The sequence below is a fragment of the Tachypleus tridentatus genome, chromosome 1 (assembly GCF_004210375.1).
Source record: "Tachypleus tridentatus isolate NWPU-2018 chromosome 1, ASM421037v1, whole genome shotgun sequence".
Taxonomy (NCBI): domain Eukaryota; kingdom Metazoa; phylum Arthropoda; class Merostomata; order Xiphosura; family Limulidae; genus Tachypleus; species Tachypleus tridentatus.
The window spans coordinates 31906856-31922892 of record NC_134825.1 but is presented as its reverse complement, the minus strand read 5'-3'; the positions used below and the strand labels follow the sequence as shown (position 1 = coordinate 31922892).

The window sequence follows — 16037 nt, the reverse complement described above, 5'->3', positions numbered from 1 at the left end:
TTTATTCCTCCATAACTTTTTTTCTGATTAAACTTCACTTGCACTCGCTTGGATACCTTATCCAACTGATGTTTCGAACTCTATATAAATTATGCTGACCCCAGTGGCTCAGCGGTATGTCTGCGGACTTACAACGCTACACTCCGGGTTTCGATACCCGTGGTGGGCAGAGCACAAATAGCCCATTGTGTAGCTTTGTGCTTAATTCAAAACAATAACAATAAACTGGGCGATGCTATGAGGTAATAATATTCATTTGAGGCAACGTGTAAAGCACCTAAGACACGAGTAGCATAACGTCAACGATATTATTAAACTCCAGTATAAAAATTAAAGTGCATGGACAACACCTGCCTCATTCATAATGAAATTTGTCATAGTTAACCTTTTTAAACAATTAACTTATAACACTGTTGTCTTGAACACTAAACAATCATTAGAAATAAATCACAAAATATACTCTTCAAAAAAAAAGAAACGCAAAAGAGATATTTTTGTTATTTTAAAGAGAAATATATATAATAACGTTACAAGCTCAGAGTATGTGATGTTACACGTGTTAACGCACTGATTGTCAGACCAAAATGACAATAAAAGTTGTGCACTTTGAAAACGGAGGAAAACAACGGATTTTTCGCCAAAACGCATTCATGTCCAATAAATTTGTTTGAGAGATCTGCATGTTCTTCAACTGCAACATGTGCAAAATCCCTATAAAAGTGACGGGTTCTCGGTTTCCATAGCTCAGTGTTAAGCCACCGACACGCAATACAGTTACGCCAAGACTGACTGAAGCACAACTCAACAACGCCCATGGTCGCTTGGAAGCAGGCGAATCTCGATCAGATGTTGCCAGAGCTGTGAATGTCCACCCAAGCACCATCACAAAGCTATGAAATCGTCACCAACAATATGGATCAACTTGTGACCGTCCACGATCTGGCAGACCTCGTGTGACCACGCCCGCACAAGATCGCTACATCTGGTTACGTCACCTTCGGGATAGGACCACCACTGCGACGTCTACTGCCTCAACCATACCAGGGCTGCGTAGGATTTCCGATCAGACCGTACACAACCGTCGACGAGATTCTTAGGCCCCATGTGCAACCCATCATGGTGAACGTCAACGACGTTTTTAAACATGACAACGCCCGTCCTCACACAGTCCTACTCACCACTGTCTTCTTGAGACACCACCACATCAACGTTCTTCCCCGGCCCTCCAGATCACCAGATTTAAACCCATCGAACATCTTTCGGACGAGTTGGACCGACGTCTGCGACGGCGACAACCTCAACTGCAGACACTACCTCAGCTTGCAGCAGCTTTGCAGGCTGAGTGGACAGCCATTCCACAGGATGTGATTCGTCATCTCATCGCTTCCATGGGCAGGAGATGCTAAGCAGTTATTGATGCTCACGGGGGGCATACTCGTTATTGACGTTGAGTGACGTTAAACTTCAACTAGTGAGCGTGGACTTCGCTTCTGCAGACTTTGGATGTTCAGCAGTGAATGTGCAAAGTTTCACACATGCCATACAGAACAACCCGGAATAAACTTGTTAACAATTTGTCTCAAATTTTGCCTTTTGCGTTTCTTTTTTTGAAGAGTATATTAATCAGCCCATGCCAACTAAGTAATGGAAGGAGGAAGAGGTCTAGTGTACCTGACCCTCCTGGGTATACAAACACATATACCCGAACACCTAGAGAGAGACAGAGACTGGTAAACGGATCATCAATGCGGCATAGTACCTTTAAGGTAACTATTTGGGAATAGTGACTGCATTCTCATTTTTCTGGCCGTATTCAAAATGTTAATATCCTGCAACTAATTGATGCTGTAAGAAGAAAAAAATTCACGAAGTGATGCTGTCGACTGGTCAACAAGTTCAGCTTTAGAATTGAAACACTTTCTTCGTTTAATTTGGCAGGAAATCATCAAGTAAAGACACTATTTGATAACCATCATGTTTTATTTCTACAGAGATCAATGCCCACAGAATAAGAGATGTGTGTCTAAACCAGTGGCTCTCAACCTTTTCTGACCTACAACAACAATCTGAAAATTTTTGCGCCACACCTGGAAAGCCTTAACTATTTTTTCAGGTTCACGTTATACGGCAAGCGTTAAAGCCTTAGAACGAAAACCACGACCAAAGCAAGTGATAATAATGTCATTGTGCATCACGTTTAGATAAACGTAACACAGAAGAGTTAACTTAAAACGCCTTAGAACGAAAATCACTGCCAAAGCAAGCGATATTAATGTCATCTGTACATTGACAATACTATCGCTTGCTTTGGCCGTGAGTGTCATTCTAAGGCTTTTTAACGATTTTGTGTATGGCAGAAATATCAAAACGTTTTATTTGTACATATGTTTTCAATGTGACACTTGTGCCTGCTTCCGAGAGTAAATCAAATTGAAGCGAGGCTCTAATGTAGACAAACAAGCTCGCATTTCATCATCGACTGTTAGAAGCTTCTCTCTCTTTCTGGCTTTAATTTCAGTCAATGCTGAAAATTCAATTTCGCAAAAACCACAAAGATGCAAATGAAAGTAGAACATCAAATGCTTTTGAACTGATTGCAAGATATGAATTTTAATGGAGATTCAAAACTCATCCACGCTCTTTTCGGGAAACAATGACTGATAAAATTTGTCGTTTCGTAAATCAATGAGCTGTTCTTCCTCCTCAGTTGTAAGATTTGTTGTCTCGTTGATTCCGAATGGATAGGTCACCCAGTTATATTCGTCGACAGCAAGTGACGGGAAGTAATGTTTTAGTGCGGACTGTAGGTTGCTTAATGTGTTCAAAATTTGAGGGACAATTTTCTTCTTTGACGGACGTTCGTTAACAAAAGGAAAACAATCAAGGACTCCTTTCGAGATCTTATTCTTCCACAGCGTCACCTTTTCATTGAAGGCCTTCAGTTTGGACGCTGCAGTAATAATGTTTTCAGATAGTCCTTGGAGACTTAAGTTCAGAGAATTTAATTTGTCAAACAAGTCGGAGAGAACTTCAACCTTCGGCCACCAGTTCTCATCATGAAAAGAAAATTCAAAACCTGCTTCCTCAACCTCCATGAAAAGAAATTACTTCAGTTTTTAGTTGGACAAGACGCTTTAACATCTTTTCTTTCGAAAGCCATCGACCTTCAGTGTGATACAATAGCTTTTTGTAGTCTGAATCCTTCGTCTCACAGAAAAGAGAGAAAAGTCGAGATTGAAGTGGCCAAGACTTGATGAAATTCACCACTTGAATAACTTGATTCATAACAGACTGCAAATCCTTCGGCAAAGATTTGGAGGCGAGCACCTCTCTGTGAATCATGCAGTGAAGAATCCTAATGTTTGGATTTTGTTGGCGAACCAGAGTGAGAAATCCCTTCTTTTTTCCTTGCATTGAAGGACAGCGATTGGTGCAAACGCTGACACAGTTATACCAATGTAATATGAAGAGCAAAATGTTTTCATTCACCAACTCGAAAATCTCTTGGCCTTTCGCTGTACTTTTTAAATCTTTGTAAAATAAGTATTTGTTTACGATTTTTCCATCTTTTATGAATCGAACAAAAGCCAGAACTTGAGCTTTTCCACTAATATCAGTAGATTTATAAACTTGAAGAGACCACAGCAGAGACAATTCATCTTCAGGGTCTTCGAAGTGTTCGCAAACGTGATCCTTCAAATCCGACGACAAGTCTACAATTCTGCGCGAAATTGTGTCATTGGACAGTGGAACTTGCTTAACCTTTTTGGCGGCATCCGTTCCAAGCATAGTTTCAACGATGATTGCTAACGCTGGCTCAATGACTGATTCGGCCTTCGTATGCTCTTTCTTCCATTTTGCCAACAATTGAGCAACCTTATAACTTGTTCCGATTCCAAAACAATAAAACTGTATTCGATGTATTCGTTTTTTACTTTCGTTTGATTCCTTGCTTTTTATTCAACAGATTCTCCTTTGCAGCACCAGACTTACTTAAATATTTTACCATGGATAAATGATAAAGCTACGTAATTCATACACGATAAGCACGAAGTTCTGCAGTTGATATAAAATTCCTACCAACAGCGTAGTAGCTGCAGCTTACAGCAGAATGAGAACGTGTTCCAGAAAGCAGTTTAATTGTTTGATGCATCATTTATGACGTACGAAGCGCTTCTTGCGCCAAAATTAAACTAACTCGAACCGTTGCAGTCGAGAATAAAATTTAAGCATGAACTTCTCAGTGCTCGAGTTCAATGAAAACCATCGAATGTTTTGGAAGGTTTCAGAGTGTCTTTATAGTAGATTTTATTAACTGATGTGTTCGACTTGCTTGTAAAATTCCAAGAAAGTTTAATGTGTTTCAAAACACCGCGGCAAACCTGCCAATCTCTCGCGGCACACAGGTTGAGAATCACTGGTTTAAACACCGGCTGGTAAAAGTACCGACTGTGATCTCTTCCATAGAAACACACATACACTGTCTTTCCTTTTTAAAACCAATTTATTGATTTATTTCTCTGAAATAAATGTGCTGAAAAGCCGAAAATGTTACAGGTGAATTCTGATCGTAAACTATTATAACATAATACAAAGAAGTAATATAAATGTTTCTTTGTGAATTACTAACAATACAATATAAGTGTTTCTTTGTGAATTACTAACAATACAATATAAGTGTTTCTTTGTGAATTACTAACAATACGTATATGTTTCATCTGGGGACAAAATCAGCCGTAAGTATCATAATCACATATAAGACATAGTAACTGACTTAGTGCGTAAAAATAAATATCCAGAAATACACTTTTTATTAAGCTTTATTTTTTCCTCATAGCAAAGCCACATCGGGCTACCTGCTGAGTCAACCGATAGGAATCAAATTCCTGACTTTAGCGTTGTAAATCCATTGACTTATTGCTGTACTAGCAGGGTGCAATTCAACCTACAATAAAAACATCTGTATAGAGAAACATTAAAAGTATTACTAGTAACATAAGCTACAACAAAGTACTTTAGAATTTCATTCTAATATTAATTAAAATTTACATTGTTTTATGCAATTAATAAACATATCTTAAATGAAATCACAGACGTCAGGCTCTTCAGCTGATCTCAGTGCTTTAGCAGCTGATACTCCAGCTTGCACTGATCTCTGAATACGATTTGATGCCTCTGCAGAAACCATTGGTAAAGCATTATCCAAGTTCTGCTTCAACTGAGAAATTCTTTTGTTGATGCGATAATGGAAGTCATCTTTTTCCCTACGGACAAGTAACTCAATCTGTTTCTGAGCGTCCATGCATCCATTATGAAGTTTTTGTCGTTCTTGAGTTATCAAAGCTTTATCCGTTTCTGGATCTAATCCAAGGAGTGTCCCAAGGCTAGCCACTCTATCCATTATATATTTGCTTGAAACCTGAAATTAAATATTTTTATGAGATCCATGACGTGATATGAACAATTTGTTTAATGCTGAACATTTAAATACACTGCTGGCCAAAATCTTATGACCAATGAACATAATGAAAAAATATGCATTTTGCGTTGTTAGACTTAACCACTTATTTGAGTAGAGCTCCGAAAGATGGAAATAAGAAAAGGGAAAATAAAAATAAAAAACTTTTTTAGCATTTAATAGGGAAAGTGTAAACACTATGAAATTAGCCTAAATATTAGCTGGTCAAAAGTTTAAGATCATACTGAAATGAAGCGTTAATCGGTAAACATGTAACGAAATTTAGTCATTTGTGTTCAAACATTAGCGTTGTCAACATCTTCCATTGACATCTCCTGTGTCACAATGGGTGAACACATGGCAAAGGCTAAAAAGTTGACAGAGTTTGAAGGTGGCAGAATTGAGGAACTGCAAAAGTAAGGTCTCTCTTAACGTGCTCTCATCGCTGGTGAGATTGGGCGTTGTAAAACTGCTGTTGCAAATTTCTTAAAAGACCCTGAGGGATACGGAACGAGAATTTCAAGTGGTCGGCCCAAGAAAATTTCGCCAGCGTTGAGCAGGAGGATTCAACGGGTTGTCTAGTAAGACACCAGACGATCGTCGAACCAGATTAAGGCCCTTATGGACGCAGAATGTAGCTCAAGAACAATAAGACGACATCTACGAGAGAAAGGCTTAAAAAATCGTAAATGTCTTCAAAGGCCACGCCTTCTTCCACACCACGAAACAGCTCAGTTAAACTTTGTTGAGAAGCACAAAACATGGGACGTAGAAAAGTGGAAGAAGGTTTTATTCTCTGATGACAAAAAATTTAACCTGGATGGTCCAGATAGCTTCCAACGTTACTGGCACTGTAAAGATATCCCACCGGAGACATTTTCTACACGACAAGTGGAGGAGGTGCCATCATGATCTGGGTTATTTTCTCCTGTCATGGAACAATGGAGCTTCAGATTATACAGAAGCGTCAAACAGCAGCTGGCTACATTGGCATGTTGGAGAGAGCATCCTTATTCACTAACGGCCTTTGCTTGTGTGGAAATAACCGGATCTTTCAGCAGGACAATGCTGCAATCCACAATGCCCGCAGAACAAATGACTTTTTCAGGGCGAATAACGTGATTCTTTTGGATCATCCAGCATGTTCGCCCGAACTGAACCCCATTGAAAATGTTTGGGGTGGATGGCAAGGGAAGTCTATAGAAATGGACGTCAATTCGAAACAATGCATGATCTTCGTGAAGCCATCTTCACCACTTGGAATAATATTCCAGCCAGCCTTCTGCAAACGCTTATATCGACCATGCCAAAGCGAATGTTTGCAGTTATTCGCAATGACGGCCATGCAACTCACTACTGAGACCTCTTGTTGAGGATTTTCTACCCTGTTTAAAACTTCTTTTTAGTATGGTCTGAAACTTTTGACCAGGTAATATTTAGGCTAATTTCACAGTGTTCACATTTTCCCTATGAAATGCTAAAAACGCTTTTTTATTTTTATTTTCCCTTTTCTTATTTTCATCTTTCGAAGCTCTACTCAAATAAGTAGCTGAGTCTAACAATGCAAAATGCATATTTTATTCTCTGTGTTCATTGGCCTTAAGATTTTGTCCATCAGTGTACGTAAAATCATTCCACTCAGTTGTGCTTTGCAAAGGTTCATACATAAATTTGATTATAAAAACATCAAAAACTATCATGATTTTCACTGATCGAGTAATGCGATTTTACTATCCCGCTTCAAGTCACCTATGGCCCCAAATTACAAAGACCGACTTTCTTCATTTAATGTTCATGCAAACTATGAAACCTCTAATCTACAGCCCAGCACGCTATTAGCAGTGGGCTGTTATGTTTCTTAACAATTACTTATGAGCTATTGATCACTTATCAATAACTTAGATTAAAATTTCATGATTATTTTCAAACATCTTAACATAATTAATTATATCGGTATTAGTTAATAATAATAATAGACGAGGCTGTACTGTAACCTACTGTAAAAATAAAGCCAAGATACATATTAACTTAAAAACTAAAGAGATTAAACTTACATTAACTTTTCATTTAAGTCACTGAAAGTATTTGACATTAATCAAGTAGAATCGGAAATAGATCTACTTAATCGTACTTTCGATTCCTTAAATATTTTGTGTATTTGTTTTTAAGCACAAAGTCATCCAATAGGTCTTCTGTGTTCTGTTAATGGGAATGGAATACCCGAATTTCAATGTTACAAGCCTTCAGGCTTATTGTTAAACCATCGAGGAGCAAGGGGAGGCCTGGCATGGCCAAGCGCGTAAGGCGTGCGACTCGTAATCTGAAGGTCGCGGGTTCGCGCCCGCGTCGCGCTAAACATGCTCGCCCTCCCAGCCGTGGGGGTGTATAATGTGACGGTCAATCCCACTATTCGTTGGTAAAAGAGTAGCCCAAGAGTTGGCGGTGGGTGGTGATGACTAGCTGCCTTCCCTCTAGTCTTACACTACTAAATTAGGGACGGCTAGCACAAACAGCCCTCGAGTAGCTTTGTGCGAAATTCCAAAACAAAACAAAAGCAAAGGGGGAAATTAATGAAGCAACTAAAAACTATAAGGTGGTTAAGGCACTCGACTCCTAATCTGAGGGTCGCGGGTTCGAATCCCCGTCACACTAATCATGCTCGTCCTTTCAGCCGTGGGAGCATTATAATGTTATGGTCAATCCCACTATTTGTTGGTAAAAGAGCAGCTCAAGAGCTTGCGGTGGGTGGTGATGACTAGCTGCCTTCCCTCTAGTCTTACACTACTAAATTAGGGGCGGCTAGCGCAGATAGCCTCATGTAGCTTTGCGCGAAATTCAAAAACAAACTAAAAATATACACACCTCTCTAATTAGGTGAGGCCCGACATGGCCAGATGGGTTAAGGCGTGCGACTCGTAATCCGAGGGTCATGGGTTCGCATCCCCGTCGCGCCAAACATGCTCGCCCTTTTAGCCGTGGGGGCGTTATAATGCGACGGTCAATCCCACTATTCGTTGGTAAAAGAGTAACCCAAGAGTTGGCGGTGGGTGGTGATGACTAGCTGCCTTCCCTCTAGTCTTACACTGCTAAATTAGGGACGGCTAGCACAGATAGCCCTCGAGTTGCTTTGTGCGAAATTCCAAAACAAACAGTCCATAATTTTAAAAATAAAGAATTAAAAAATGTGAATAATTCATAAATAATATCAGTTTGTTTCTACTCACGCTAGTTGAGCTCATAAAAACTCTATATTTGACTCTATGCACCGATACAGCATATCACTAACTGTATTAAATGATTTAACCAAACAATTATATTTTACAAATAATCACACTTACATCTACGTATACTCCTGAAATCGAATTAACCATGTATGCAATTTTAGCAGCTTCAAAGGCTTCCTGGTAAATCATATCTTTTACTAAATCACTGATACCGTAACCTTCTAAACCACAAATTTCTCCTTTTTTCACGTATTCGACAAAATTATTTAAAGAAGTGCTGAGGCTGCATTCAATGATATTGGACATCATTTGGAAAAAGCGAACCATCTTTCCCCACTGATGTCGCACTTCTCCAAGAGCTTTCATTCCTTTGATCAACATTTTTCTAATTTGATCAAAATTGATTTCTTGTATGTTTAACTTAGCCATGTCTGCAAGAACATCTGTTAGCCTCTTATTGGCATCGACTAACTTTTCATAAGAAGTGGTGTACGATTCTTTTACACTTTCCAAATGTTGAGATGCATGCTCTAACTTAAATTTGCTATTTTCAATGATACCTTGGACAATGCTTCCATCTCCTTTACTGCTCCACATGGCTTGCTTAGGTGGTTTCCCATCTATGGCAGTTGAACCTAAAATTATTTTGGCTTCTGTCATAAATTCCATTGCTTCATCATTTACTTTTTGTATTCTCTCAACTATCTGTTTCGATTGATCAACGTGAATGCCCTTTTTCATTTCTTTGAGATCTCTACAGATACTAATCATTTTATCACATATCTCTACAGCTTTAATTTGCATCTTAGATATACTTTCAGTAACGATTTCTTTTCGAATTATTCCGGCATACCGAATAACATAACTCACAGTTTCTCCTTTTCGAAGTTGCTCTTCATTTAATGAATCTTCATCGTCGGTCAAAGCCTGTAACATCTGGGCGAAACTTTGAATAACTTCTGCTTTGGAACAAACTTTAACAATGCTTTTTAATGTGGCTTTATCCATTGTACATTCACTTGGATTTGACTTTGTTTTCGTGGGGTTCTTTGTTTCTTCGTTTTTTACATTTTCTCTTTTATTGAATAGAGAAGACATTCCAGTTACAACATTCTTCACACCATTTGAAAGACCTTCTACAAACGACATACCAATTAATTCCCACCCATTTGGAACAGATTTCATAGCGTCTTCAAACATTTTCTCTGCTGATTTAATCTCTTTTTTTATATCTTTCAATTGATCTTTAGCCATAGCACGTTCCTCTTGGACAGCTTTTTCATGTTCTTCAGCAATTTTCAATGCTATTTTTGTTTCACGAAGATCTTCTTCATAGGAACATTTGGCACTTGTACAAGCTTCCAAAATCTCTGCTGTTAAATTCATGACGTGTATAAATCTCGTTTCTGTACATTGAGCCAAATGCAGACATTGATCTGCAATTTCCTTAATTCCACGCAAAGGAATGGGTAAAATGTTTTCAATGTCTTGATTCGTACCTCTCATAAGAATGTTAACAGTTTTTTCTAAATATGTGGGGACATTGGCAGAATGTAAACGTATTTGATCCATGTTTTTGTGAGCCTCGTTAAAAGCATCCCATCCAGAATTACTGACTTGAGCCAAACAAGCACGAAAAGAAGATGGATATCGCATATACTTAAACCCGTCTACTGGTTTAGCATTTTCCAAACTGAAATCTGTATCGCTTGTTATCAACATTAGATCTCCTAAGAGAGCAATAGACAATGGAGCAGGAACTAAGTATTGTTCCCAGTTGGTGTGAGGAGTCATAATGAGAGCCATTTCTTCTTTGATATCTTTTCCTTTGGTGACAGATCTGAGTTGTTTATTCATCTTAGAAATGGCATCTTCCTTTCCAGTCGCCATTTGTAAAGAAACTGAAATGAAAAAAACAACAATCTTCATTTATTAAAACAGTACGTCGGCTTGTCAAATACTTTACAGATAAATAATAATAATAACAAGAATTTAAAACTGATGAACGTATTTAATACTTTAACACTGCTCTGGTCTGTTATTAAATATACCAGTAACTTATTCGTAACAACAACAAAAAAGCTTGTGTGGCAAACACTTATTATTAAATATAAATTATTTAGCTTATTCTCAAGAGACACCAAATATCGAAAAGCTTATAGAAAATATTTTGTTTTGTTTTGGGTATATTTCGCGCAAAGCTACTCGAAAGCCATTTTTACTTGCCATCCATACTTTAGAAGTGACAGACAAGAGCGAAGATAGCACCTCCAACTCTTGGGCAATTCTTTAACTACTGAAAGTGTGGACTAGCTGGTCAAGATGTAATTTATATGGATAGTGGGACATTGCTTGTCAAGGATTTAAATATGTGCTGGGGCTGGGATTCTTTTACACTAAGTGTCTGTGACTTGTTCACAATAACTTTCAATAATAAACGCACAACACACAATCCAATTGCTTTAGAATCATATTTTCAAAACAAGAAAAAACCTATGTACAAAGATTCTTTTCACGACAGGATATAGTTATATCTAAAACTCTAAATAACTATATTTTGTTGTCATAATCCACAGAGGCTAGTTAAGTGACTTTAGAACCAAACTGACAAGACGAGTTATTTTTTCTACTAATTTTCTTACTACACAAACTGCAATAAATTCACTTACGTTACACTTTATTCATGACCTTAAATAGATTTCTCCTCTTAGTCAGAGTCCATACAGGTGGGTTCAATTACTTTAGAATTTCCTTTGAACAGGACAGATTATTCTCTTTATCTCAGTTAAACTACGCACTTCTAAATATAACCCCTCACGAATAAATTAATAATCACGCAGTGTAACTTCATTTTCATTAATTTAACTTTCACTTTCTTCATTTCTTTTGTTGGTTACTAGTTGCATCCAGAGTTTTAAATAATTCTCTCATTTTTTCTCCTGTCTGTTGTTACAATACAGCTGTGAAACACTATAAAAATCATTCTCACATCCCCTAACGTTTTTGGTCTATTGACTTGTTCTCACTTGGTCGCATATTGTGAATATCGATGGAACATGAATATTGTGAATACAGATATTCCTAGGTTTTGGACGTGACTGTGAATAGAGTACATTTTATATCCCAAATTATAACCTGAATCCTTTTGTTTGTGCAGCGTCTTTAATTTGATTTATTTTTTTACAAGCCGAGGCCATCGAATAATCTACAAATTGCGAGACGCTGTGATGTACTAATATTTAACCGCTAGATGTTATGATGTACTGATACTTACTTAAAGCAAAGTGAAAAATTCCAAAGTTTGACGTAACGGATGCCAATTTACAACAGTTGAACAACGTACTTGAAATTAGCGCCCATCGTTTGCAGATTTGAAGGTATATTCTTTACATAACATATGAAATTTGATTTAGCACTACATTAACTGCTATCATAATAGCTGCAAAACCTCAAATTTAATTCAAAACGTTATTAAAATAATTTAGATGAATATATATTTCAACAAACGAAATGACTTTAGAACATATATATAGAAATATATATATATATATTGTTGGCAGTCTTTAATGAGCTTTATCTGCTGGTAGTTTGAAAATTAAACCAATTTTGTTCAGAAATTTAGACATTGACAATGTTTCGTCTATAAAATACGCAATACGTTCAAATATTTTCTTTAAATGTCTTTAACTAATCGCACTTTCCATTGGCTTATTTTGTTGCTATAATTTAAGATAAGATTCTCTCGGAACGTTTATTTGTTTGCTGGTAAGCACAAAGATACGCAATAAGCCATGTGTATTGTGCCTATCACAAGTATCGAAACCAAGTTTTTAGCGATATGAGTTCTCAGACTTCTGCAGAGCCACTGAGGAGCTTCAAGGAAAGACAATAATCTAAATTACACCACAAATCGAATTGTGTATTGTATTTGCTGTATACGTTACCTGTCATGGAACTCAAACTAACATGAATTGGTCCACAAAACAGGACACTACTGTATTTTTATGTGTTGAAAGGCCACATTCAACGGTATATCGAAATATTTGTCGAAAGGACACAATTTTATCACTGGGGTAAGAGTATTAGAGGATTACTATATTTATCTAACCCTTTATATACCTAGCAACTTATATAATTGCTAGTAAAACATAGAATAGTTTTATATTAGGTTGAGGAATAATTCGTGAGCGTTTTTTAAATAATTTCATTCAAGCATTACATGCAAGACTATACAATACTTCAATGCATGAACACATTACACCCAAAACATTTATTATGATACTTTATTTCATGTAATACTTAGGTATATAGTATACATTGTTTTAAACGAAATTGCAAGAAATTAAATGCGAAAAGCAGATGGTGTCGAAAATGCTCGATTTTGTCCACTTGACATTCCATTTAATGAGCTGAAAATGAAAGCAAAAATTAAAGACATATGAAAATCAAACACACCATCTATTAGAGCAAAAAATTATCTACCAAATGGCATGAAATATTTTGCGAAAGCGTTTCATTTATGAATATATTTTGTTAACTTGAAAAAACGCTCACGAATTATTCCTCAACCCAATAGTTAAACTCATAACTTTTTCTAAAACAAGCAAATAAACACAGTAATTTCCTTCGAGCATTTGAATGGGTAAAAGTTTTGTTATGAGTGAGGGTAAGAAGAGATGGCCCAACACTTGCTAGCGTTTGGCCAATGAAAGATACACGGTGCCAGGACCAGTCAGAGGGGAAGCCAGGAAGGTCAGGAACTCAAAAAGCTGGAAGTGGCCCGAGCCTCTCTGAATCTCTGAGAGGATCTGGTCATCGCCAGCGGTGTCCCTTGGCACTGGTACATAGGACCTGTGCTCCGATTATATTTGACAGTGCACCGAATACTCAGATTGTATCTTGAAAAATAGAATAAAAAGCCACGATCGATATTACACTAAAACACCAAAATTACTGCACATTATGTGCCCGAGCCTTGAACACTTTAATTACTTAACGACGCCTTTGAAGAAATGAGACAGTAACAGGTAAGATATTTATGTTAAACCAATTGTTTGTAAGTAAAAAAAAAAAAAAAAAGTCACGTCAGAAGACTTATATTTCGGTTTTGTGAAAAGATTTAGATTACCTTAGCTTTATCAGTAATATGTAGTAAAGGAACTGACTATTGAAACCTATTTCAGATAATTGTTTATTTGTTGAAAATTAAACACTGAGCTTTTGTTTTGGAATTTGGCACGGCTGGGAGGGCGAGCATGTTTGGCGCGACGCGGGCGCGAACCCGCGACCCTCGGATTGCGAGTCGCACGCCTTACTCGCTTGGCCATGCCAGGCCGACACTAAGCTACACAATAAGCTATTAGAGTTCGGCCTACCAGGTGTATCGAAACCCTGTTCTTAGTGGCGTAAATCCGCAAACTTACAGCTGTGCTAGTGAGGGAACATTTCAGGTAAACTCGATAATGTTAAACAAACTTGGATATCAGTTCTAAATGAACAAACAAGATATGAATTACTGTATGAAATAAAGTCTATTCATGATACAAATACACAGCTTCTTCAATAAGCTTAATAATAATAATGAAAAATAAACAGAACTTTTATAAAACACATTCTTTGCCGGTTCGAAACAAATCCCGCAAATTCTCTCCATCACCACTAATCTTGGGTATAATCTAACTAGTTTGAGAAATTTAAGTTATATTGGTAAAAATAACATTTATCTTATATTTCCACGTATTAAGTTGAATTGACTAAAAGGTGTTTGTTTTATACGATCTTTTTTTTTTCCAAATGAGAAGTAAAAATATCATTATGCTATACATTATTATATTGTGATAATAAATATGAGCATATATATACTAGATGTACGTACTTGCGCATGGTCCCCAAATGAGTTCTGTTTTAAGAGTAAAGGAAATCAAAAGTGGGAGTAGTGCATTTGTATTTATTGCTTTTGAAGTTCATACGTCATGCCATGTTGTAGTCTACATAGTAAATATTTCTTTTCGTCATACATCGCATGTGATCGTTTCACTGATGTCACAACAGTAGAAACTCAAAAGTTATACGATCTTTATGTGACGTCATTTTAGTGTCTACTGATTGACTAACAGACAATACACTACAGTATAGTGGTGCGAGTGGTTAAAATGGATGGCACCTCCAGACAGCTTTCGAAACGATTTAAAGTATTTATCAGCTAAACATATTCAATTTATAATTTAACATTTGGTTTATTTGTTTTGAATTACATGCAAAGCTACACGAGAGCTATCTGCGCTAGCCATACCTAATTTAGTAGTATAAGACTAGAAAGAAGGCAGCTAGTCATCACACCCACTGCCGACTCTTGGGTTACTCTTTTACCAACAAATAGTTGGAATTGACCGTCATATTATAACGCCCCTACGACTGAAAGGGCGAGCATGTTTAGTATAACGGGGGATTCGAACCCGCGACTCTCAGATTACAAGTCGAGTGCCACAACTACCTGGCCAGGCCGGACCGCTTAATATTTGGCGTTGTAAAGCTTGAACATACATTGTCGTTTTCCAGTTTAAGGGATTTGAAATCATTAGGACTGACATAGCATTAATATTTAAGCTAATATTTTGTTTATTTACACAAAAGCGATTCAGACTCAAAGTTTATTACTAAAATTAGTAAGAAATCAGCAGTATTATTGAAATACAACCATTCATTTTTATACAACATAAATTCATAGGAGTTAATAAATTAATTTAATAATACTAATAATATAAAAATCTTAAAAACTTACAGAATCACTGTTTCTTTTAACTGAGAAGGGAAGACAGAGTATCTTGAACTTTTGAATGTATCTTCTGATTCTGACAAACCCACTCGACTCATATATATATATATATACACACACACACACACAACAGATGGAGTTACTCATTGGTCGCAATATTTAAACAGTAAAGTCTGAACTGATAAGGGGTTGTTAAGTTGTTTTACACAAGGTTTATTTATAACATATTCAAATCAACTTAAGTTAATGGATTCACATTTAAAAATGCAGACAATACTGTTAAATAATAAAAGTTTCTTAATTTAAATATTTTTTTACACAGATCAACTCACTCTCGTTTGTTACTAATTCCAAAACGCAATTATTGTGTTTCCCCTGGCTCCGAAACGAGGAAGAACGCTTTAAAAAATCTTCACCAATCACGTCTCTCCGTAGCGTGTTTTTTGTTTTTCGTATACATTATATTATAGCATTTAGATAAAAACTAATATTTTGTAACCATCGTTTTCACCTAAGTCACTGAAATATAAATATTTTGTAGACGAAATATTTTCACAGTTGAAGAGTGTGTGTGTTTTCT

At 36.8% G+C, this 16037-nt stretch overlaps 1 protein-coding gene across 1 annotated transcript; it reads right to left on the bottom strand.

Annotated features, from left to right (window-relative positions):
• Nucleotides 1-4485: 4485 nt before the first annotated feature.
• On the bottom strand, nucleotides 4486-15605 carry LOC143245337 (uncharacterized). The gene is made up of 3 exons (XM_076491573.1): nucleotides 15464-15605; nucleotides 8797-10583; nucleotides 4486-5419 (listed from the first exon to the last, which is right to left on the bottom strand). Exons 2-3 carry the CDS (start codon nucleotides 10570-10572, stop codon nucleotides 5078-5080), a joined length of 2118 nt encoding a protein of 705 aa, XP_076347688.1. The 5' UTR covers nucleotides 10573-10583; nucleotides 15464-15605; the 3' UTR covers nucleotides 4486-5077.
• Nucleotides 15606-16037: the final 432 nt, after the last annotated feature.

Bases quoted from the DNA above. Each gene is read 5' to 3' on its own strand.
- LOC143245337 (XM_076491573.1), bottom strand. From the start codon at position 10,572: ATGGCGACTGGAAAGGAAGATGCCATTTCTAAGATGAATAAACAACTC. The intron at 5,420-8,796 runs GTAAGTGTGATT...ATTTAATTTCAG, and splicing joins TTTCAGGAGTATACGTAGAT to GTTTCAAGCAAATATATAAT.